The sequence below is a fragment of the Dasypus novemcinctus genome, chromosome 3, assembly GCF_030445035.2.
Source record: "Dasypus novemcinctus isolate mDasNov1 chromosome 3, mDasNov1.1.hap2, whole genome shotgun sequence".
NCBI classification, from domain to species: Eukaryota; Metazoa; Chordata; class Mammalia; order Cingulata; family Dasypodidae; genus Dasypus; species Dasypus novemcinctus.
Genome location: NC_080675.1, coordinates 1,059,514 through 1,080,181, shown reverse-complemented (window position 1 = coordinate 1,080,181; position 20,668 = coordinate 1,059,514). Strand labels below are relative to the sequence as shown.

The 20,668-nt window shown below is 54.6% G+C and overlaps 1 protein-coding gene across 1 annotated transcript; it reads left to right on the top strand.

The window, feature by feature from the left end:
• Positions 1 to 13,215: 13,215 nt before the first annotated feature.
• Positions 13,216 to 17,619, top strand: SIVA1 (SIVA1 apoptosis inducing factor). The gene is made up of 4 exons (XM_004480832.4): positions 13,216 to 13,376; positions 14,644 to 14,850; positions 15,193 to 15,349; positions 17,395 to 17,619. Exons 1-4 carry the CDS (start codon positions 13,259 to 13,261, stop codon positions 17,450 to 17,452), a joined length of 540 nt encoding a protein of 179 aa, XP_004480889.1. The 5' UTR covers positions 13,216 to 13,258; the 3' UTR covers positions 17,453 to 17,619.
• The last annotated feature ends 3,049 nt before the right edge of the window (positions 17,620 to 20,668 follow it).

The window sequence follows — 20,668 nt, the reverse complement described above, 5'->3', positions numbered from 1 at the left end:
GAAAGCACATTCTTTCTATATGTAAAATGCATTCATTCATTAATGTTGTGTATCATGTTGATTGATTTTCTTGGGTTGCTTGATCCCTCGTGTACCAGGAATAAAGCCCACTTGATCATGGTGTAAAAAATTTTTTAATATGCTGTTGGGTTTAATTGGCAGATACTTTGTTGAGAATTTCTGCATCTATATTCGTTAGGGAGATTGGTCTGTAATTTTCTTTTCTTGTAGTACCTTTATCTGACTTCGGTATTAGGGTGACATTGGCTTCATAAAATGTGTTGGGTACTTTTCCCTCCTCAATTTTTCTGCAAGAGTTTAAAAATGATTGGTATTAATTCTTCTGGAAATGTTTGTAGAATTCACCTGTGAAGCCATATGGTCCTGGATTTCTCTTCATTAGAAGATTTTTGATGACTGATTCATTCTTTACTCATGATGGGTTTGTTGCGTTCCTGTATTTCTTGTATAGTTAATGTAGGTTGTTTGTGCATTTCTCACAGGAGCTTTAAGAACATGATTTTCTGGGGGTACATACAGTTTCAAACCCACACATTCCAAGAAGATTTAATTCCAATTCTGTTCATACTCTCACAAAAAACTGAAGAGGAAGGAACAGTCTCTAATCCTTTCTATGATGTCTATGAGGCCAACATCACCCTCATACCTCAGGCAGATAAAGGTACCACACACACACAAGAAAGAAAACTATAGGCCAATGTCTATTATGAATATAGATACAAAATCCTCAATAAAATACTGGCAAATCAAATCCAACAGCACATTAAAAGAATTACATATCATGATCAAGTGGGATTTATCCTTGATATGCAAGGGTGGTTCAACATAAGAAAATCAACTAATGTAATACACCACGTTAACAGAATGAAGGGGAAAAACAGCATGATATTGTCATAAAGATAGACACCCCAATCAATTGAATTGAATCAGGAGTTTAGAAATAGACCCTGACCTCCACAGTTGACTGGTTTTTGATTAGCCTCCCAATTCCACCTTACTGGTACAGAACAGTTTCTTCAATAAATGGTGCCAGGAGAACTGGATATCCATAACCAAAAGAATGAAGGAGGACCCCATCTCACTCCATATACAAGAATCAACTCAAAATGGATCCAAGACCTAAACATAAAAACCAGGACCATAAAACTCATAGAAGATAATGTAGGGAAACATCTCCAAGATCTTTTGGTAGGAGAGGTTCTCTTAAACTTTACTGCCAAAGCATGAGCAACAAAAGGAAAAATAGGTAAGTGGGACCTCCTCAAAACTAAACACTTTTGTACCCCAAAGGATTTTGTGAAAAAAGGTAAAAATGCAGCCTACTCAAGGGAAGAAAATATTTGGAAATCACACATCCAACAAGGGTCTACTAGCCATGAGATATAAAGAGACCCTACAAACAAACAAACAAACAAACAACCCAAATTTAAAAATGGGCAAGAGTTGAATAGACATTTTTCTAAAGAAGAAATATAAATGGCAAAAAACAAAACAAAAAAAAACACATGAAAAAATGTTCAATATCATTTGTTCTTAAGGAAATGCAAATCAAAGCTATCATTTCACACCTATCAGAATGGTCACTATTAAAATGACAGAAAACTACAAATGTTGGAGAGCATGTGGAGGGATAGGAACACTTCTTCACTGTTGGTGGGAATGTAGAATGGCACAGCCACTGTGGCAGTCTGGCAGCTCCTAAGGAATTTAGACATAGGTCTGCCATTTGCCTTCTCAATACCACTACTAGATATAAACCTGAAGAACTGAGAGCCGTGACACACACAGACATCACACTAATGTTACTAGTGGGCTTATTCACAATTGCCAAAAGATGGAATCAACCCACATGTCCATCAACTGATGAAGGACTAAATGAACTGTGGTATATACACATGATGGAATATTATTTAGCTGTAAGAAGAAATGAAGTCATGGAGCATATGCAACTTGGATGAACCTGGAGGACAGTAGGTTGACTGAGGCAAGCCAGGTACAGAAGGACAAATATTGTACTAGATAATAGCTTTATTATGAACTGAATAAAATGAGCAAATTCATGGTGTTAATAGCTAGAATATAAGTCACCAGAAAATAGAGAATGGAAAGCTGAGGTTTAATTTGTGCTGAATTGGTAAAAAGGTTGTTTGTAAATGAATAGAAATGGTGAAAGCACATGTGGCAGCCTAAAATTATTTTATGAATACCAAAAAGAGAAGTATAATGTTTGTACACTGGTCTAGTCCTCTGGGTGTGATACCCTTTGATTGCATTAAGTTCCTTGATGGGCCTTTGATTAGATGGCTTCATGAGCTTGCTCCAGGGCTTCTGATTGGACTACATCAGTGAGGCATGATCAGGTTGAGCCCCGCCCCCTTGCTGGGTCTGATGTAAATGGCAACGCAGGGAGAAACTCATTCAGACAGACACAGGAAAAGGGAGCTGCCGTACAGGAGAGAGGACTATACGACTGCTTAAGCGTGAAGCCCTGAGAGGCTGAGCCCATGGAGCAACTCAAGAAGAGGAAGGCTGAAACCTCAGCAGGGATCGGCCGCCATCTTGCTTCACCACGTGGCCACACGCCTGGACCACCAGCAGCTGACGGTGAGAAAGCATCTCTGCTGGTGCCTCGAGTTGGACTTTTCATTGCCTTGGAAAAATAAGCTTTTACACTAAATGAATCCCCTTTATAAAAACCACCCCATTTCTGGTACTTTGTATCAGCACCCCTTTTGGCAAACTGGCACAGCACAGTGCTACATGTGGGCATGACAGTGGCTGGCAGGGAACGTCTAAGGATGTCTACATCACTAGAAGGAGAGCTAGAAATGAAGCACGGGCTGTGCAACATAGCAGCCCTCTTGTGAGAAAATGAGCATGGTTAATAGCACATGTGCAAGAATGCTTTTTTCTGAAGCACTACAAATGTATCTTCATGTGACAAGATGTTAGTATCGGGAAACAGATGTGGCCCAAGTGATCGGACTTCTGCATATCATATGGGAAGACCCGGGTTCCATCCCTGGGGCCTCTTGGTGAAAAGAAGAGAAAGCGTGCCCCCACGGTGAGCCCGCACAAGTGAACCACACAGCAAGATGATGATGCAACAAAAGAGAGGCAGGGGAGAGTCAAGGAGAAGCACAGCAGAGACCTGGAACTGAGGTGGCGCAACTAATGGGGACTCTTTCTCCACATCAGAGGTCCCAGGATGGAATCCTGGTGAATCCTAGAGGAGAAAAAAATGAGAAGAGAAGACAAAAAAAAAGAAATAGATACAGAAGATCACACAGTGAATGGACACAGACAGCAACAACATCAGGGCAGGAGGGGGAGAAGGTGACATAAATAAATAAATCTTTAAAAAATGTTAATATCTGTATGATATTTGGGTAAAAATACAACCAAAGCAAACTATGGATAGTGGTATATAGTAATATATTAATAACCCTCCATCAATAGTAAAAAAAATAGTATGTTAAGTGAAAGAAACTGGACATAAAATACTACATGTTGTTTGATTCCATCTATACAAAAATGTAAATACAAATAAATCATAGAGATGGAAATCGCTTAGCAGTTATGTAGGAGAAGAATAGAAAGAATAAGAGGTGATTACTAAGAAGTAGGATTTGTTTGTTTTTGTTTATTGTTTTTTCTCTTTCTACATTTTTCTTTTTTTCTCTCTTTTTTTTTGTGGAGTAATGAAAATGCTCTAACATTGGTTGAAGTGATGAAAGCATGAGAATTCCGAACCTGCTGACAGCTCAACATGAGCAAAGAGAGGAAGGAAACCTGGCCGGGGGCACAGAACACATAGGCTGGGCCAGAGGCCACGCCGGGACAGGGTGGCCCGGGCAGAAAGCAGGGCTTCTTCGCGTGGGACGACTGGAACTAGAAAATCTGCTCAGCAGCTGCTGACTTCTGGAAACTGCTACAAACTAGCAGAAGACAAACCTGTGGAGGACTGATCCAAATTTTACAAGGAAAAAGGTGCAACGAAAAATGGAGTTTATTCAAGATAAACTGCACTGGTACATGGTTAGTGCTCCACGATTTTCTGAATCTTAGAGTCCAAGTAATTGTGTTTACACAATGATCTGCATGTGGATTTGTATCAAGAGACTACGTGGAAAAATGAAGTAAATGCCACAGTCCAAGGCTGTATCTAACCAAGGAGCCCATCAGTGTGCAAAGGGGACTCCCTCAAGACTTTCAGAAGTGGAGACTAGAGAAGTTAAGAGAGAATCGTGGAACCACACCCCCCAGGGCCATCACCTAGAGATGAGCTACCTCATTGCCAGCTATACTTCAGTCACAGCTGGGTCTGTCCTGGGCACAGTCCCTCGTCTGTGGACCTGGGAAACCTAGAGAGCAAGTTAGTTATCTGCTTCCAATATTCAAAGGAGGGATGGGCATAGGATAAACATTCCCATTCCAGAAGGGAGAGATTGGAAGGAAAGGGGTCACAGGTCCCAAACAATCCTGAAAGCCTGCAGGGCCAACGCTGCTAGCGTCCCCGGTCTTAGAGGCCCGGGTGGAATGACGTTCTGTCCTCCAGGCTTGATGGAGCAGCAGCCCCACCCTCCCAGGGCTTGTGCAGTGACCACGCGCTCCTCAAACACTGGGTGAAGGTTTTGCCCTCCACAAGCACGGGGCGGGTGGCCGGGGAGGCCAGGCTCTTGGCTGGCCCCAGGCACAGGCTCTGCCTTCTCTGAAGACTGGGGCAGCGGCATTTTTCCTGGACAAGGGGTGGAGGGCCCGTCCCTCCACGCTCCGGGAAAAATTCACCCTTTCCACACACACGGGTGGGGTCCACTCTCTTTGGTCCAGACCTCAGCTTCCACGGTTCTGCCCTTGAAGTGACTTTTCCTTTGATTTGTCCCTTTGAGTCCAGGCTGGCAGTGGTTCCATTCATACAAACCTCACAAAATAAATAAATAAATAAAAAACTTGTTGGCTTTGCATGTAGTACACAGGGGTCCAAGCCATAAGACGAAGAACTTTCCACAGATCCTTTCTGGATAACTGCATTTAAACTTGCACTGAAATGGCTGACTGATTCCACGTTCAGTTAAACCTTCACATGAGGTATTTTCTCTGGGGACTCCTTTTCTGGAAGCTCAGAATTTTCTGAACTATCAATTTCTGTTTTTGTGTGTGTGTCCAGGAGTTCAGTTCTCACCTTACCCCTTTCCTCTCACACTTGACTATAAACTTCCAGGAGAAACAAGGCGGAACTTTCCACACTTAGCTTGAAATTCTCCTCAGTTGAATATTCAAGCTTGTCACGCTCAAATTCTGCCTTCCATCTGATACCAGAACTCGATTTTGTCAAGAGCCTGCGCTCTAAAACGAGGGCCCCCTTCCTCCAGTTTCCAGCGGCACTTTCATCACTTCCGTCTAAGGCCTCGTCGGAAGGTCCTATAGTTCCATGGATCTACCAGCTTTCTTCACGGCCACCTAGGCCTTTTCTGTCAAGCACCTCACAGTTCTCCCCGCCTCTGTTATTAACCAGTTCCACAGCCATTTCCACATTTTTGGTATTTGCAATAGCACAACCCCGATACGGTACCAAAACCTGTATTGATTTCCTAGGCTGCTCAAGGCAGACGCCACGAGGTGGGGGGCTTACACAACAGCAATTTATTCCCTTACAGTCAGAGTCCAAGAAAATGTCCCAGTTAAGGCAATGCTTTCTCTCTGAAGACCAGCTGCTGGCACCCTGGGCGCCTCTGTCACACGGCGAGGCGCACTGTGGCATCTGCTGGTCTCTCCCTTCTCTTCCAGATTTCACGGCTTTCAGCTTCTTGCTTCTGGGGCTTTCTCTCTCTTTCCTCTCTCTTTCTCTCCCTTCATTCTATTTATAAAGGACTCCAGTAAGAGGGGTAAGACTCATCCTGAACGAGGGGGTCACACCTTACCTGGGGCAGCCTCATCAACAGGTCCTGCTAGAATGGGCTTGCAAACACGGAAGGGGTCGTATTTAAGAACGTGTTTCTGGGTTGTATGACTTTCAAACTGCACATGCTCGTGAGCTGTTTTGGAGTTCCCTTGTTTACAGGAGTTGGAACAGGAGCTCCCCAAGAGACAGACATACCTGTCCCAGGTGTTTAAAGCCGGCAGACCTTTGCCCCAGACTGCCCACCTCTGCGGTTTTCTGTGCTCCTCTTGTTGTCTTAAGCTGCTCTTGCCTGGAGGGCATATTCTGGGAGGGGGGCAAGCCGAAGAGGAGTTTCCCGAGTCATTATTTCCCAGCTGAACCAGGAACAGAGACCCATGAAGGAGGCACAGAATGGCCTCACGTGCCCTGGGGAAGGGGCTAAGGACAGCACCTGGAGCTGCCTCCGTGGCGCCCCAAAGCTGTGTTCTCCAGGCCTTCCCAGCAGAGGCAGCCGTCCAGCGCACTGGCCCCTCGGCCCGAGGAAGCGCAGCCCCCGGAGGTCTGCTCTGCCTCTGTCTCAGTCCCGGGCCATTTGAAACGACGGCGGCCCTCAGCGCCGGGACCCCAGCAACCTGAAGCGCTAATCAAAAGCCATGATCGACGATCAGCCTAGCCTCCCCCGGTCATGTACCTTCCTGTCGAGAGGGAACTAGCCAGGGGCTGGACACCACACAGCCCGCCGTGGCCTGGGGGGAGTGGGTGACCGCCTCACAGAGAGAGCAATCGACCGGTCTTTGCTGTAGTGTACAGCTTCTTCTTCCTGCTCTTCCTGGAGGCTGTACAGTTCTCCCGGCCTCTGGAATTCCCAAGCAATTGTCTGAGAGCTTCCTGCCTGTGTAATAGTCGTTCCTGTGGAAGGGCTGAATCCTGGGGCTCCCTATTTCACCACCTTCCCACCATCCCTCTCTGAAGAGTGGTTCTTACTATGCAGAAAAAAATAAAAGGAACAGAATAAAACTTACAAAAATGCAAACTGATCTCCTCAGAGAGATTCTAAAGAATATTACATCCATAAAACAAAAACTAGCTGCTGTGGAAAAATACCTAAAATAGAAATTAAAAACAACAACAACAATAATAGGCACTGAATTATATACTTGAAAGTGGTTAAAATGGGAAATTTTATGTTGTATTTATGTTACCCCAATAAAATCTAAGAAAACCAAGAATCGGACTAAGTAACAGACCTGATCAGCTGGAAACCAAACTGAGAAGTGGAAAACAAAATCAAGAAGAAATAGAAAACAGAAAATTTATGTTACATAAAGGAAAAATACAGAAGAGAAGGTCAAATTCCATCTATTGAAATAAAGACGTTGAAAGGGAAACAATGATACAATTTGGCAGAAGATTTCCCCAGAATGGAGAGGTTCCCAAAAGTGTTTTAAGCATTGAGCTGGAGGAGAATTCTTTACAGAATGTTGCCTGGGAGTCCGGAATTGAAATGCATGTCGCTGCTGGAAACATTTTAAAACAATTTTTATAAATGTACTTACTAGGTAAAAAAACGTAGAAGCAATAAAAAAAGAAAGGCAACTTATTTTTATGGCATGAAAATTGGGTTTAAAAGAGCTTTTCATCACTGAAGAACTTTCACTATTTAAATATAAAAAATACCGTTCTATTTCCAAGAGGATTGGAAGTGGCTTTTAAAATTCATAAATATGTATTTTTAAATGTTTAGTGCTTTAAATAAAATAAAAATAAACAGGGGTTGTAACTCAGGACAGAGGGACCAAAAAGAAAAAAAAGAGAAACGAACTGTCTTAGTTTGCCGAAGGCCACCAATGCAAAAATACCAGAAATGGGTTGGTTTTTATAAAGGGGGTTTATTTGGGGTAAAAGCTTACCGTTCCAAGGCTGTGAAAATGTCCAAGTCAAGGCGTTATCAGGGATACTTTCTCAGCAGAGGTCGGCTGCTGGCAGATCCTGGAGTCCTGCCACGTGGTGGGGCAAGACGGTGGGTTTGCGCTCGTTTCTCCTGGAGCTCAGCCGTGGGCGACCGGGCACCCCTCCCTGGGCCTGTTCTCCGTGAGCCCCTCAAGACTTCTGTCTTTCTGCAAATGTGGGCAAACCCGGAGTTCATCTCTTGCACATGGAGGATCAAAATAGAAGAGCTCTTTTTCTCTGTGTGTGCTCTCAGTTTATAAAAGACCCAGCGAGAGGGTGGAGAGCCAGCCTGGGTCACGCCTGACTGGCACAGTTCAGTCAAAAGCCCTAAAGTGATCTAACCAAGGGATCTAATCAAAGGTTCCTTAACCGAATCTAATGCAATTCAAGGGCCGCACACCCCAGGAATGGACTAGTTCACCAACATAGTGTTCTCTGGGATTCACAACTTTCAAACTGTCCCACCAGCTAAAGCTGGAGTAAATGCATAGAGATGCATGCCATACACCAATTGTTCCCAGTGCGGTTTCTTCCAAGGCCCACGTGCTGTGCGCATGACTCAAGTGTGTGGTTTTTCCCAGGTCTTCCATAGGACTGTGGGAAACAGGAGGAAGACTCTGGGTTATACACAATTCCCAAGAAGTGCCATGGCCCCAACCCCTCTGCACCAGTCAGGAGACCCGCTTAGAACACACTCGAGTGTGAAAAACCATGAACTTCCACAAACTTACTTTTTTTTTTTAACATTTTATTTCTCTCCCCTTCCTGCCCTCCCCAGTTGTCTGCTCTCTGTGTCCATTTGCTGTGTGTTCTTCTGTGACCGCTTCTATCCTTATCAGCGGCACGGGAATCTGTGTTTCTTTTTGTTGCGTCATCTTGCTGTGTCAGCTCTCCATGGGTGCGGCACCATTCCTGGGCAGGCTGCACTTTTTTTGTGTGCTGGGCGGCTCTCCTTACGGGGTGCACTCCTTGCACGTGGGGCTCCCCTATGCGGGGACACCGCTGCGTGGCAGGGCACTCCTTGCGCGCATCAGCACTGCGCATGGGCCAGCTCCACACGGGTCAAGGAGGCCGGGGGTTTGAACCGCGGACCTCCCATGTGGTAGACGGACGCCCTAACCACTGGGCCAAGTCCACTTCCACATAAACTTACTTTTAAATACATGAAAGAATAATTACTGCAATTGATTGGAACACATTGAAGATGTAAAAACCCAGGAGTTCATGATACTAAGGAAGAAGTAAGAGGGCATCGACCCTTCACTCTGAAAGTTGGCACTTAAGAGGAAACCGTAAGTATTTCAGCTGTTTCCCCTGTACAGCGTGTACTTCATCAACTAGGGGGGGTTCTCATGTACAGATTCATCTCAGCTAATAAATGCGGGAGGAAGGGAAGCGGACGTGGCTCAACTGATAGAGTGTCCCCCTACCATACAGAGGGTCCAGGGCTGGATACCCAGACCTCCTGACCCGTGTGGAGCTGGCGCATGCGCAATGCTGCCACACGCAGACAGTGCCGTGCCACGCAGGGGTGTCCCCCGCATAGGGGAGCCCCACGCGCAAGGAGTGCGCCCCGTAAGGAGAGCCGCCCAGGGCGAAAGAAAGTGCAGCCTGCCCAGGAGTGGTGCCGCACACACAGAGAGCTGACACAACAAGATGACAAGCTGATACAGCAAGATGACACAGCAAGATGACACAGCAAAAGGAGTGACAGTTTCTGGTGCCACATGACAGGAATGCCAGTGGACACAGAAGAACACATAGCGAATGGACACAGAGAACAGACAATGGGGGGAAAGGGAAATAAATAAAATCTTTAAAAATAAATAAATAGGCGGTGGACTTGGCCCAGTGGTTAGGGCGTCCGCCTACCACATGGGAGGTCTGCGGTTCATACCCTGGGCCTCCTTGACCTGTGTGCAGCTGGCCCATGCGCAATGCTGATGCGCGCAAGGAGTGCCGTGCCACGCAGGGGTGTCCCCCGCATAGGGGAGCCCTGCACGCAAGGAGTGCACCCATAAGGAGAGCCGCCCAGGGCGAAAGAAAGTGCAGCCTGCCCAGGAATGGCGCCGCACACACGGAGAGCTGACACAACAAGATGATGCAACAAAAAGAAACACAGATTCCCATGCCGCTGATAACAACAGAAGCGGACAAAAAAGATGCAGCAAATAGACACAGAGAACAGACAATGGGATGGGGGGGGGGAGAGAAATAAATAAATCTTTAAAAATAAATAAATAAATAAAATGCGTGAGGAATGGTAGAATTCGAAAAATCGCCATTTTGCAGACCATGATAAAATGACTGACCCAGGCCACAGTCGCCCGTGGACGTGGGGGATCTGGTTGTCCCCACCTTGGCATTCCTGTGTGTGGTGGTTGAATTCTGTTCCCCAGGGACAGGCACGGTCTTCGCCCTCACCCTGTCTGGGTGGCTGTGCACGCGTGCCTGCAGAGGTCCTATTGAAGGTGATATTTTAAAGTCGGAGTGGCCCAGTTGAGCTGGGGTGGGCTCAGGTCGTATTGCTGAAGCCCTTTACAAGCAGAAGAAATCCCGAAGTCAGAGAAAGCCGCAAGGAAGAAGCCAAAGCCGGAAGTCGGTCAAAACCAGAAGCGCAGCTGCGAGGGAAAGAGAGAGGGGCAGAGAGGCCCGCCGGGACCCCCAGCCACGGCCGGCCAGCCTCGGAACGCTGCGGGCCTCAGGAGCACGTGCTTCCTTGCCAGCCCCTCGGCTTTGGACTTCTGGCTTTCAGAACCATGAGCCCATAGACCCCTGCTGTAAAGGCAGCCCATCGTGTGGTACTTGTCACAGCGTCCCAGAAGCTGAGCGGTTCAGAGATCAGCCACACAGCGTGATCAGCACGGCAAGGTGGCCCGGAAGGAAAGCTGACCTGAAGCTCATCAGGCTTCCCATAGGGCTAGTGTCCACTGCCAGAAGGACAGGTAAAAGGGGAGTCAGTTAAACCCCCCAAAGGAAGGCAACAGAAATCCAGAAGGTAGCACCTTCCATGGGGCAGGTGACCCTGTGACGAGAGAGAGGCAGGGGCGAAGCTCTCGATTCCGCTTGGAACCTGCGGGCTCTGCGTGGTCCCAGGGTCAGGCTCTCCAGCTCTTTGAAAACCATCTTTAAGGCAAATGAGGAAATCTGTTCACAGACTGGAAACTGGGTAACACCGGGAGAGGCGGCTAATTTTACAGTGGGATTGCCTTGCAGTTATATAAGAAGACGCCACATGCATTGAAATGACAGTTTACGTGCACTTGGGAACGCTGGGCTGGTTGTCACCAGGTGTGGTTTCCAGGTTCTTGGCTACGTCGTGAGAAAGAAATCAAAGATGTGCCACAAATTAAGCAAGTAAGCAAGCAAGCAGAGAGCATATTGTCAAGTGACAAGAAGTGAAAGTTACACACTCAAGACGTGAGTGCCGGCCCTCTTACTAATGAAAGAAGTGAAAGTAAACGCTCCAGATCTGAGTGCGGGAGCTCTTGCTAGTGGAGGGCACGCCCGGTGACTGGGGCGGGGGTTTTAGTAGGGATGAAGCGGAGGGGTCTTCTCGCCTTGTGGCTTCAGTTGGTAGGGAAGGGGTAGGCCAGTTTGTTCTGTTCCCACAGACTGGGCAGAACAAGACGTAATTCTTTGTCTGCACCAGATGTTCTGTGCAAGATGTGTAATGTTGCAAGAGGCTCCCTGTGTTCTGCTCACAATAGCTCAGGCTTGGCTGCCCACACTGGTGTTTTTTTTAAAAGATCTATTTTATTTATTTCCTAACCCCCCCCCCCCTTGTAGCTTGCGCTCCCTGTCTGCTCTCTGTGTCCATTTGCTGTGTGTTCTTCTGTGCCTGCTTGTCTTCTCCTCTCCTCGTCTCCTCTTTAGGAGGCAACGGGAACCGACTTTCTGATGTGGGAGAGAGGCGCTCGATCGCTTGGGCGACCTCAGCACCCTGGTTTGTTGTGTCTCTCATTGTCTTTCCTGTGTCTCTTTTTTGTTGCATCATCTGTTGTGTCAGCTCTCCGCGTGGGCCAGCTCACTTTCACCAGGAGGCCCCAGTAATCGAACCTCCTGTATGGTAGACAGGAGCCTAATTGCTTGAGCCACATCCACTTCCCCACCGGGCTTTTTGTTGCCCTGGAGATGTGCTCACTGCCCCCACTTCCTCTCCTCCCAGTTCCCTAGACTGACCTGCCTCAGTGTCAAGACAGAAAGCCACAGATAGAACAACAGGGAGCACGTGGTGGTCACTCTCAAATCTGGGTGAACATTCACTACTTCATTCATCCTTAAAATTTAAAAACATGAACCATCTTGGTACAGAGCAAAAGTGACTGCTTGCCTAATGCACTTCCTTAACGACCAGTTCCTGAGACATCTGAGTTTCAAAGAGAGGAAGAGTTTATTTTCTTGTGCACAGCAAAGGAGGACAGCGGCCTACGGGCCTAAAAACTGCCTCCTGGAACTCAGTAATCCGGGTGGTTTTTTAACAGCGCTGAGCAGTTCGGCTGACGAGTAACTGGGGCGACGCTGGTTGCGTTCCCGCGCTAGTGAACACGAAGGGGCTGAGCAGGACGGGGCGGGCACAAAGTGGCACAACCACACGACAACGGTTACCAGCGCGCAGGCCACCTGGATGGGGCGCGCGGATGGGGGTCGGCTACGGGGCTGCTTAAGGATTTCCAGCAGAGGCGGGCGGAGCGGTCAGTGCTCACGTGCAAGCTAAGGCTGGCTCGGCAGGACCCAGGGCACGGCGGGGGCCCGTCCCGAGCGCGCATCCCAGGGGCAGGGTACACGAGGGTGCGGCCAGGGTGCGGTAAGCAACACGGGGGGCACGCCGGCTCATTTCAGGGATTTTTAGAATTAACTTCTGGGTACTCCAGGATGCACTGGAAAGAGGAGGAAAGCATCTGCACAGCAACTCAGGAATAAGATCTTTCGGCGGGAAGGGACGCCCCGCGCCGCCGAGCCCCGCCCCGCGCCGCCGAGCCCCGCCCCGCGCCGCCGAGCCCCGCCCCGGCCTGCCCCCGCGCGGCGTCGCCTGCGGGCCCCGCCCCTCGCCTGGCCTCGGCCTATCACGCGCCCCGCCGCGCACGTCCGCTCCCGACGCACGAGCCCCGCCCCAACCTCGTCCCCGACGGCCTCGCGCTGGCAGGCCCCGCCCCCGGCCCTAGAGTCCCGCCCCCGGCCCGGCCCGCGCGGCTCGGGGGGCCGCTCGCCCGGCGTTTCCCGCGCGGAGCACGAGCCTCGCCCGCGGCCTATCCCGAGCCGCGCCGCGCCCGAGTCCCGCCCCCGCCGTCGCCCCCGCCTATCCCGAGCCGCGCCGCGCCCGGGGATCGGCGCGCGGCTGTGACGTCACGGACAGGCGCGGTGGCGCGCGCCCGGCCGAACTGCGTCGCTGCCGGCCCGGCGGCCATGCCCAAGCGGGGCTGCCCGTTCGCGGACGCGGCCCCGCTGCAGCTCAAGGTCCGCGTGGGCCCGAAGGAGCTGAGCCGCGGCGTGGGCGCCGAGCGCTACTCTCGGGAGATCTTCGGTGAGCGCGGGCGGGCGCCGGGGCCTGCGGGCGCGGAGGGGGCGCCGCCGGCCACCGCGGCCCCTGCCCCGAGCCGTTGGTCTGCGGCTGCCCGCCAGGCCCGGGGTCCGCGCGCCGCCGGTACAGGGTGGCCCCCGGGGACTCGCCAGCCTGGGGCCAGGCGGGGGGCCGATCCTGAGGCCAGAGGCACCGGCGGCGCCCCCGGCCCCCTCCCAGCCGGGCTCGGGCTGGTGCTCCAGGGCCCCGGGCTGGTGCTCCAGGGCCCCGGGCGGCCTCCGGGCTGCCGCGCGGGGCATGTAGGCTTCCTGGAGGAGCAGCGTCTTAGCCGCATCCTGCAGCTTGAGTGGGAATCGGTCGGGTGGAGAGGGAGAGGAAGGCCCGCGAGTGGGAGCCGGGGACGCGGGCCCCGCTGGGCTGGACGTGCAGCTCCAGGTTGGGTGTGGGGTGTGGCCTCTCAGGCCTTCTGATAGCCTTGAGCATCGCAGCTCCCTGACCCTGCGCAAGCACCAAGTACTCCACCTATCGATTGGGGCCCGGCCAATCTTCCTACCTGTGGAGCAGTTAGAAAATGACTCGGGGATAACTGCCGGCACCACTCGTGCTGCAGGGAATCTGGGGAAGAGCTCGGCCTTGGGCAGGACTCCTCCAGGCTCCAGTAGCGGGCCCTTCCTCTCTTCTTGCTCCTCCCGCCAGCACCAGCAGCTGCTCTTCCCTTCCTTCCTTCATGCATCAGGGCTGCAGGTGCTTTCCGAAGCCATGCGTGTGGTGAGAGGAGGCTGGCTTCGAGGATTTGCCTTGTCTAGTGTGTTTAAACTTTGTGCAGGCTGAAAGAAGAGCTGACCAGCGGTGGGGGCTCAGTCAGTCGGGCTCTGTACCACCCCCTCCCCACAGCTGGCCGTGCTTACTGGGGCTTATGGCTTCCAGGGCTCAGGCAGGGAGGTGGAACTGGGCCTGGGTGTTCCATAAATAGGCACAGGGTGCCCAGTTGGAAAAAATTGCAAGTGCTAGCCTTCACCCTGCCCTCTTTACTGCGAATGAGATTCAGGTCTGCACAGCTGGCAGTCCGGGACCTGCTGGGGAGGAGGGGAAGGAGGTGGCTCAGGTAAGGAGCGGCAGGAGGAGCATTCCGCGTGTGCAGGCAGAGGGGAGCCCACTCGCTGAGGAACGGCAGAGATGGGTTCTCGGGACAGGGTGCCAAGGATCGTGGCTGGGGCAGGGCTTCGTGAGCTGCAAGGATCAGGTGTGAGAGCTGGTCTGTCTTCCCCAGAGAAGACCAGGCGCCTTCTGTTCCGTGGGGCCCAGGCTTGCATGGACCACACATGGGAGGACAGCGCGCCCGAGCGCTGTGCCGTCGTCCACCAGCCGGAGTCCCCGCAGCCCGGCCCCGTGGGGATCCCCGGAGCCATCAGGGGGCAGCTGCTGATCGGCCGGGATGGCCGCCTGGTGCGGGGCAGCGTCCAGGCCTGCGAAGCCGGTGAGTGGTCTCTGACCTGGCATATCCGAGCCTGGCCCAGGGCAGGGGCTTGACACGTGCTTTTCCTTTTACTTCTGATTCCTGAGATGGTCTGCCCAGGCATGGGGCCACACAGGCTGCTGCCCGATGAGCAGGACCCCAGCAGGGGCTGTGCTTACAGGGCTCGTGGGGTGCTGGTCCTCCCCGGACAGTAGAGCTGAGGTGGACTCCGCCTGCACCCAGGAGCACCATGGAGTGGGCGATGGCGCAGGCTGATTCGTGAAAGCCAGGGCCACGCTCCACAGCCGCCACGGGCAAGTCACCGGCTCCCGGGGCTGACAGCACGGCCTTTCCTCCTCACAGACCCGTCGGTGGCCGTTTCCAGGGCCTGTTCATCATGCATCCGAAGCATGGACGGGAAGGCGGCCTGCAGCCAGTGTGAGCGCCCCCTGTGCGGACACTGCCTGCGCACCTGCTGGGGCTGCGGCGCCGGGGCCTGCTCCTCGTGCGCGGTCGTCGAGTAAGTGTCTGGACCTGCAGCGCTGCTGAAACGGTCACCTCACAGAGCTTGGGGGCGCGGGGTGGGCATGTGGCCGTCCTGTCGTCCCTCTTGGGCCGGGGCCAGCTCCGTGCTGGGCAGCGCTCACGGGCCACCTGGGTGCCTCGAGGAACAGAGGGGCGGGCAGTGCTTCACCTGCTTCTTTTCTTTTCCGTGATCCTTTCTCAAGGAACTGCAGACTTCACGAGTTGTAAATACTTGGTCTGGTTGTGGCATTTTCTCTTAAACAACTTCATAGTCTGGTCTTTTATTATTTAAAGATTTATTTATTTCTCCCCCCTCATTTGTGCTTGCTCTCTGTTCGTGGTCTGCTCATCTTTTTAGGAGGGACTAGATGTCAAACTCAGGGCCTCCCATGTGTGAGGGACATGCCCAATCGCTTGAGCCACATCTCCTCCCCGCTCATTGTGTCCATTATGTTCCCCCATTGTTTCTCCTCACTGCGTCATCTTGTTGTATCAGCTTATTGCGTCAGCTTGCTGTCTTGCTTGTCCTCCTTAGGAGGCCCTGGGAGCCAAACCTGGAACCTCCCGTGTGGTAGGTGGGCGCTCAGCTGCCCGAGCCATATTTGCTTCCCATGTTTTGGTCTTTTGAGCATTCACTTCAGGACTTCGATCATGCTTTATCATTTTTTTCTTACATAACATGCCTGTTACTTGAGGAAGTCTTGTTACACGGTAGCAGGTACCACTAGTTTCTGCTGCATTTCTCTCTGTTTGACGGCGGGTTGTTTCTTAGGTCCCAGCAGGCGCGGCGCCTCTGCCTGTGTGGGGCGTCCCTGCGCCCTGAGAGGAGCCGGGCCCAGCCTTTCGGTTCCCCTAGGCTGGTTGGGTGGAGGTGGGATTGCTCTGCCGTGCCATGCAGGAAACAGGTGTTCCCCAAAACGGACAGATTCTGTAGGCTTAAAACAAACTAAGTCTCGACACCTTTTAAAACCAAACCTGCAAAGTCCGAGGCAAACCTTACAGCAGGGAGGGAAGTCAAGTGCTTTTTTCTCTGAGCAGCTCTTCATGGCATCTGGGCTCAGGCTTGGGATGGAGTTTTCCTCCCGGTGGGGAGGGGGTGGCGGGGAGAGGATGCGAGACCCTGCAGCGGTTCGGGGCTCTGCGGGTGTCGGGCTGGGTGGCGCCTGCTGCCCCCACTCGCCTGGGCCCCGGGGGCGGGATTAGTGTGAGGGGGGGTGCTTCTTATGTCTCCAGTTCTCATCTTCTGTTTCTTTGTCACCCAAGAAAGGCAGAGGCTTTACAGTGTGCAGCCACCCTCTCCCTGGAGAGCAGCGTTAGCCCAAAGTGGGACAGGTCATTGTCATGAGCCCACCCTGAGTGCAGCCTCGGCCACAGTCCTAGGACCGGGCCGCACTGGCTGGAGGCTCCGGGAGCGCAAGCCCCGTGGCCGCCTCCCGCCGGTCCCCTGGGCCAGCCGGGTTGCGTCTCCAGCTTCGGGCTTGCTGCTTCCCTCCCAGCTGCTGCTCTCCTCTGCTTCCTCTCCCCGAGTGCTTGCAGAACTCAAAGCGAGCTTTGGGAGAAGGCTGTTGGTGCACGTGTCAGCTCTGCGTGGTGGCCGGAGCTCCGCTTCCTGCTCCGTTTTACGCTTGCAGGAGGCCTCTGCTCACAGCACCCACCCTCTCCCTGCTCATCCCTGCCGCTTCCTGGCTGCTGAAGACAAGCCCACCCGCAGCAGCAGGCCGTGCTGCTCTGTGGCGGCTCGGGCTGCGTGAAAGCACATGCCCTGCTGGCGAGGGCCCGCGGAGCGCTGCCGGCCCCCTGCGACTGTGCGTGTCGCCATCTCAGAACAGGCTTTTCCTACTTGTTTGGTTCTGCCCGTGGCCGGCTCTGTCCTTTCAGTGTCTGTCCCAATGAGTTTCTTTTGGAAGACAGGCACGTGCTGACGTGCCTCTGCCACTGGCCGTCGTGGTGTACACTCCCACAGCGTCCTGGGAGGTTGGCGCCGTCCGATGCAGGTGCCACGGGCTCATGGGCTTTCTTTCTCCCTGGCGGTGCCGGCAGCTATGGGGACATCCACGAGAAGGCCCTCTGCCCTGTCTGTGCTGTGTTCGAGGCCTGAAGGTGTTCCTGTCGTCAGCCTGGCTCCTGAGGTCACGCCCCCGGGATGGACCCTCCTCAAGTGACCGGCCCGGTGCAGGGCCCAGGACTGTGGGAGCACAGCAGGGGCGGCTTTGGTATTTTATATTTTGTACTCTGCAGAAGCAAATAAATCCCTTTATATTTGGACACGAGGGCTCTGGTTTGCGTTAGTGGCAGGCGGGGTATGGCCTCCCGTAACTGTCAGGTGCTGGGAAGACGCCGTGACGCAGGTGCACGAAGAACAGCTTTGCGTGCGTGCTGGTCCTGCCGCCTCCCCCCGCGAGCTCCCCGTTTATGGACCAGGTGAAGCCCGTGTTCCTCACCCGAAGCTGCGCGGCCACACGCGGGCCTGGGCAGCCCAAGCCCAGAGCCCTTGGCCATCGTGCGCAGCGTCCTGGAGTCGAGGCCACCACGGGAGGTTTGGCCAGCCCGGCCTCCAGGAGCGCCCAGCAGGGCTGTCCAGCCCGGCCCTCTTGAGCAGGTGAGGTTTAAGTTAGAGGCCTGAGGGGGGCTGAGGTGGAGGCGCGGTGGGGATCCCGAGGAGGGCTTGGGGGAGTGGGGGTTCCAGGAGCCACCCCAGGGGTTCTGCTTCCGTGCGTGGAACACGCCCCGCCTCCCCAGGGGCACCGTGGGCTCGAGATGGTGGGAAAGGGGAGCAGTCTGCCGGGGTTCCCGGTCTCCCAGGGACCAGCCAGCGTGCGCCTAGAAGCAGCCACGCCGGGCTGGAGGAAAACGCTCTGTGGCGGCGAGGAGCACGGTGTGCGTTCCCAGAGCCAGAGTGGAGAGACCCGCGATGCAGGACGGCGCTGGGAACGTGGATGCACTGACGAGCGGCAAGGCCACATGTGCGGGGCTAAAGGCCTCAGAAAGACCAAACCGTTCCACCTCCTTAAATCGCATTCCACGACAAAGCTTCACGCTGATTAAAGGAACTTCCTAAAACTCCAGCACTCAGCAAGGTAAAATCGACGTGTCTGGTATCCAATAAAAAATGGCCAGCAAGAATAAGAACTTAAAAATCAGGACTGTGACGCAGTGGGCCTCTTGTAGTTACGGTGCAGTTGGTAAGAGGTGGTTTCGTGGCTTGTGGCACTAACGCAAGGTGCCCCTAGCAGTGGTTTGCCGAGGCCCTGGTGTGTGCCTGAGTTCCCTGCAGACCTTCAGCTGCTCTAATGACGCAGCGAGAACCAGGCCTGCAGGAAAGCAGGAAAACGTGACCACGACGCGCAGAAGTCAGTGCAGAGGCAGACGCAGCCAAGATCCCACTCGCCGTGGCGAGGACGTTTCCTGTGCTCCGGAGGGCCGCGGGTGGGGCCCTGGAGGGACGAGGTCGAAGCTCAGGTCTCAGGAGGGGCCCGCGGGCTGCGGCACAGCGTGGCGCCCTGCACAAGGGAAGGTCTGAACGGGAGGACAGCAGTAGGGACTCCCCAGGAGGGAAAAAGCATGAGTTGGCTGGGGGGAATGCCGCAGGTGGATTCCCATGGGGGTTGTAAAATTTTTGAAGAAATAATGGATGAAAGTTTTCTAAATTTGATGAAAAACTAGACCCACAGTGTCCAGAAGTGCAATAAACCCACACAAAATGGCACCAAGGCACATAATGCCCTAATTGCTCAAAACCAGTGCTGGAAAAGTCTTTAGAAACGGCTGGAAGACGAGGTGCTGTGGCCACGGAAGCATCAACCCGCACGGCTCCCGGGCTCTGGGGGAGAGCGCCACCCGCTCACGCCTGCCAGCTTAGAAGAGCTAAGGGTGCGTGTGCCTTCCGGTCCCGCCTCTCCTGGGCAGGCCTTGAGCTGGCCTGAGCGGGGTGGGGGGCCCTGCCCCGGAGAAGGCAGGCTCCCCGCTGCACCCCAGGTCTGCCCTCGCTAGCCAAGATGGAGCTCGGCCTCTGGCGCCCCTGCCTGCCCCTGCCCTGGCCTGCAGCTGCCTGTCACCTGGCCTCCCGTGCATATGGCCCGACCTGGAGCAGCAGGGAAGGCAGGGCACCCCGAGGCTCCACGCATTCACGCTTTACCAAGGCCCTTTGGGGAGCCTCCTGTGCACTGCAGGGCTGTCCCCAAGGTATCCCCCGAGGTGGGAGGGCCCCTGCCCCTGCCCGCGGCCCCGCTGGCCCTTGACACCACTCCGCTGCCAGGCAGGCCTGGAGGACGCCACCCCACCTGGGGCCACCAGCACCAGTGTCATTTCCACACCCCAGCGGAGCTTCGGGCAGCGCTCTGTGGAGAAGCAGTCCCGAGCGCCTGCCGGGTCTAGGTGGCCCGCGTCGCGAGTCTGAGGTCGGGCCCGTCTCCCCTCCAAAGCCGCCTCTAGGTGCGCGTCCTCCCAGGCAGCCTGGAACCCGGGGCCTGTCCAGCGCAGGCGGTGGGTGGCCCCCAGGCCGCCGGGGCCCCTTCCTGCCGGACTTCCAGCAGGAGCGCCGGGGCGGGGGCCGCGGAGCTCAGCCTGCCTGGCCTGCCCGCCCACCCCGGCGCGGCCCCCAGCCCCTTCCCAGCGTGCCTGCGGGGTCCTGTCCCTGTTAGGGCCAGAGCGGGTCGCCCTCACCCACCCCCAGCAGGAGGCAGAGGCCCCGGGGCTCCTGCTCCCGCCGCCCACGCCGGGAGGGCACCCCCCCACTGCCTGGACACCCCCTGCCGCCCAGTAGAGGAGCTGCGGCGTTCGCGCCCACGCGGCCGGGCCCAGCGCGCAGCGCCGCCAGGGGCCGCCAGGGGGCGGCCGCGCCCAGCCCTGCGGGGCCTCGCGCCTGCGCAGAAAGGGAGCAGGGTCGGGGGTCTGGCCAGGCCAAGGCCCCTTAGCTGGGCCGCCGCACGACCGCCCCCCGAAGGGCCGGCCCCGGGAGGGAGGCCCCTGCACGCCCCTCCCCGCCTTCCCAGTGGGGGTGGCGGCACCCCGGAGGCTTGAGGGGCTCGGGGTGGGGCCGCGGGGCACGGGGCTCCCACGGTGTACCCCGAATCCGGCCCGCTCCCACCTCCTCCCCGAGGACTCTCCTGGGGACGGGGCCTGGCTCCGAGTGGGCTCCTGCCCAGCGCGCCCCAAAGGTGGCCCTTGGGGGAAGCGGTGGCCACAGCCCTGGCCAGGACCCCGGGGGGGGGGGGGGGGACCACGAGGCCGAAGCCCCCGGCTCGCCACCCCTCCCTGCTGCCGGCTCTGGGCCCAGGAGTGTGGGCTGGGGGCGAAGCCCGGGGCCCTTCTGACC

Excerpts from the sequence above, each read along its gene's own strand:
- SIVA1 (XM_004480832.4), top strand. The coding sequence starts at position 13,259 with ATGCCCAAGCGGGGCTGCCCGTTCGCGGACGCGGCCCCGCTGCAGCTC. Across the intron at positions 14,851-15,192 it reads CGTCCAGGCCTGCGAAGCCG|ACCCGTCGGTGGCCGTTTCC; the intron begins GTGAGTGGTCTC and ends TCCTCCTCACAG. Across the intron at positions 15,350-17,394 it reads TCCTCGTGCGCGGTCGTCGA|CTATGGGGACATCCACGAGA; the intron begins GTAAGTGTCTGG and ends CGGTGCCGGCAG.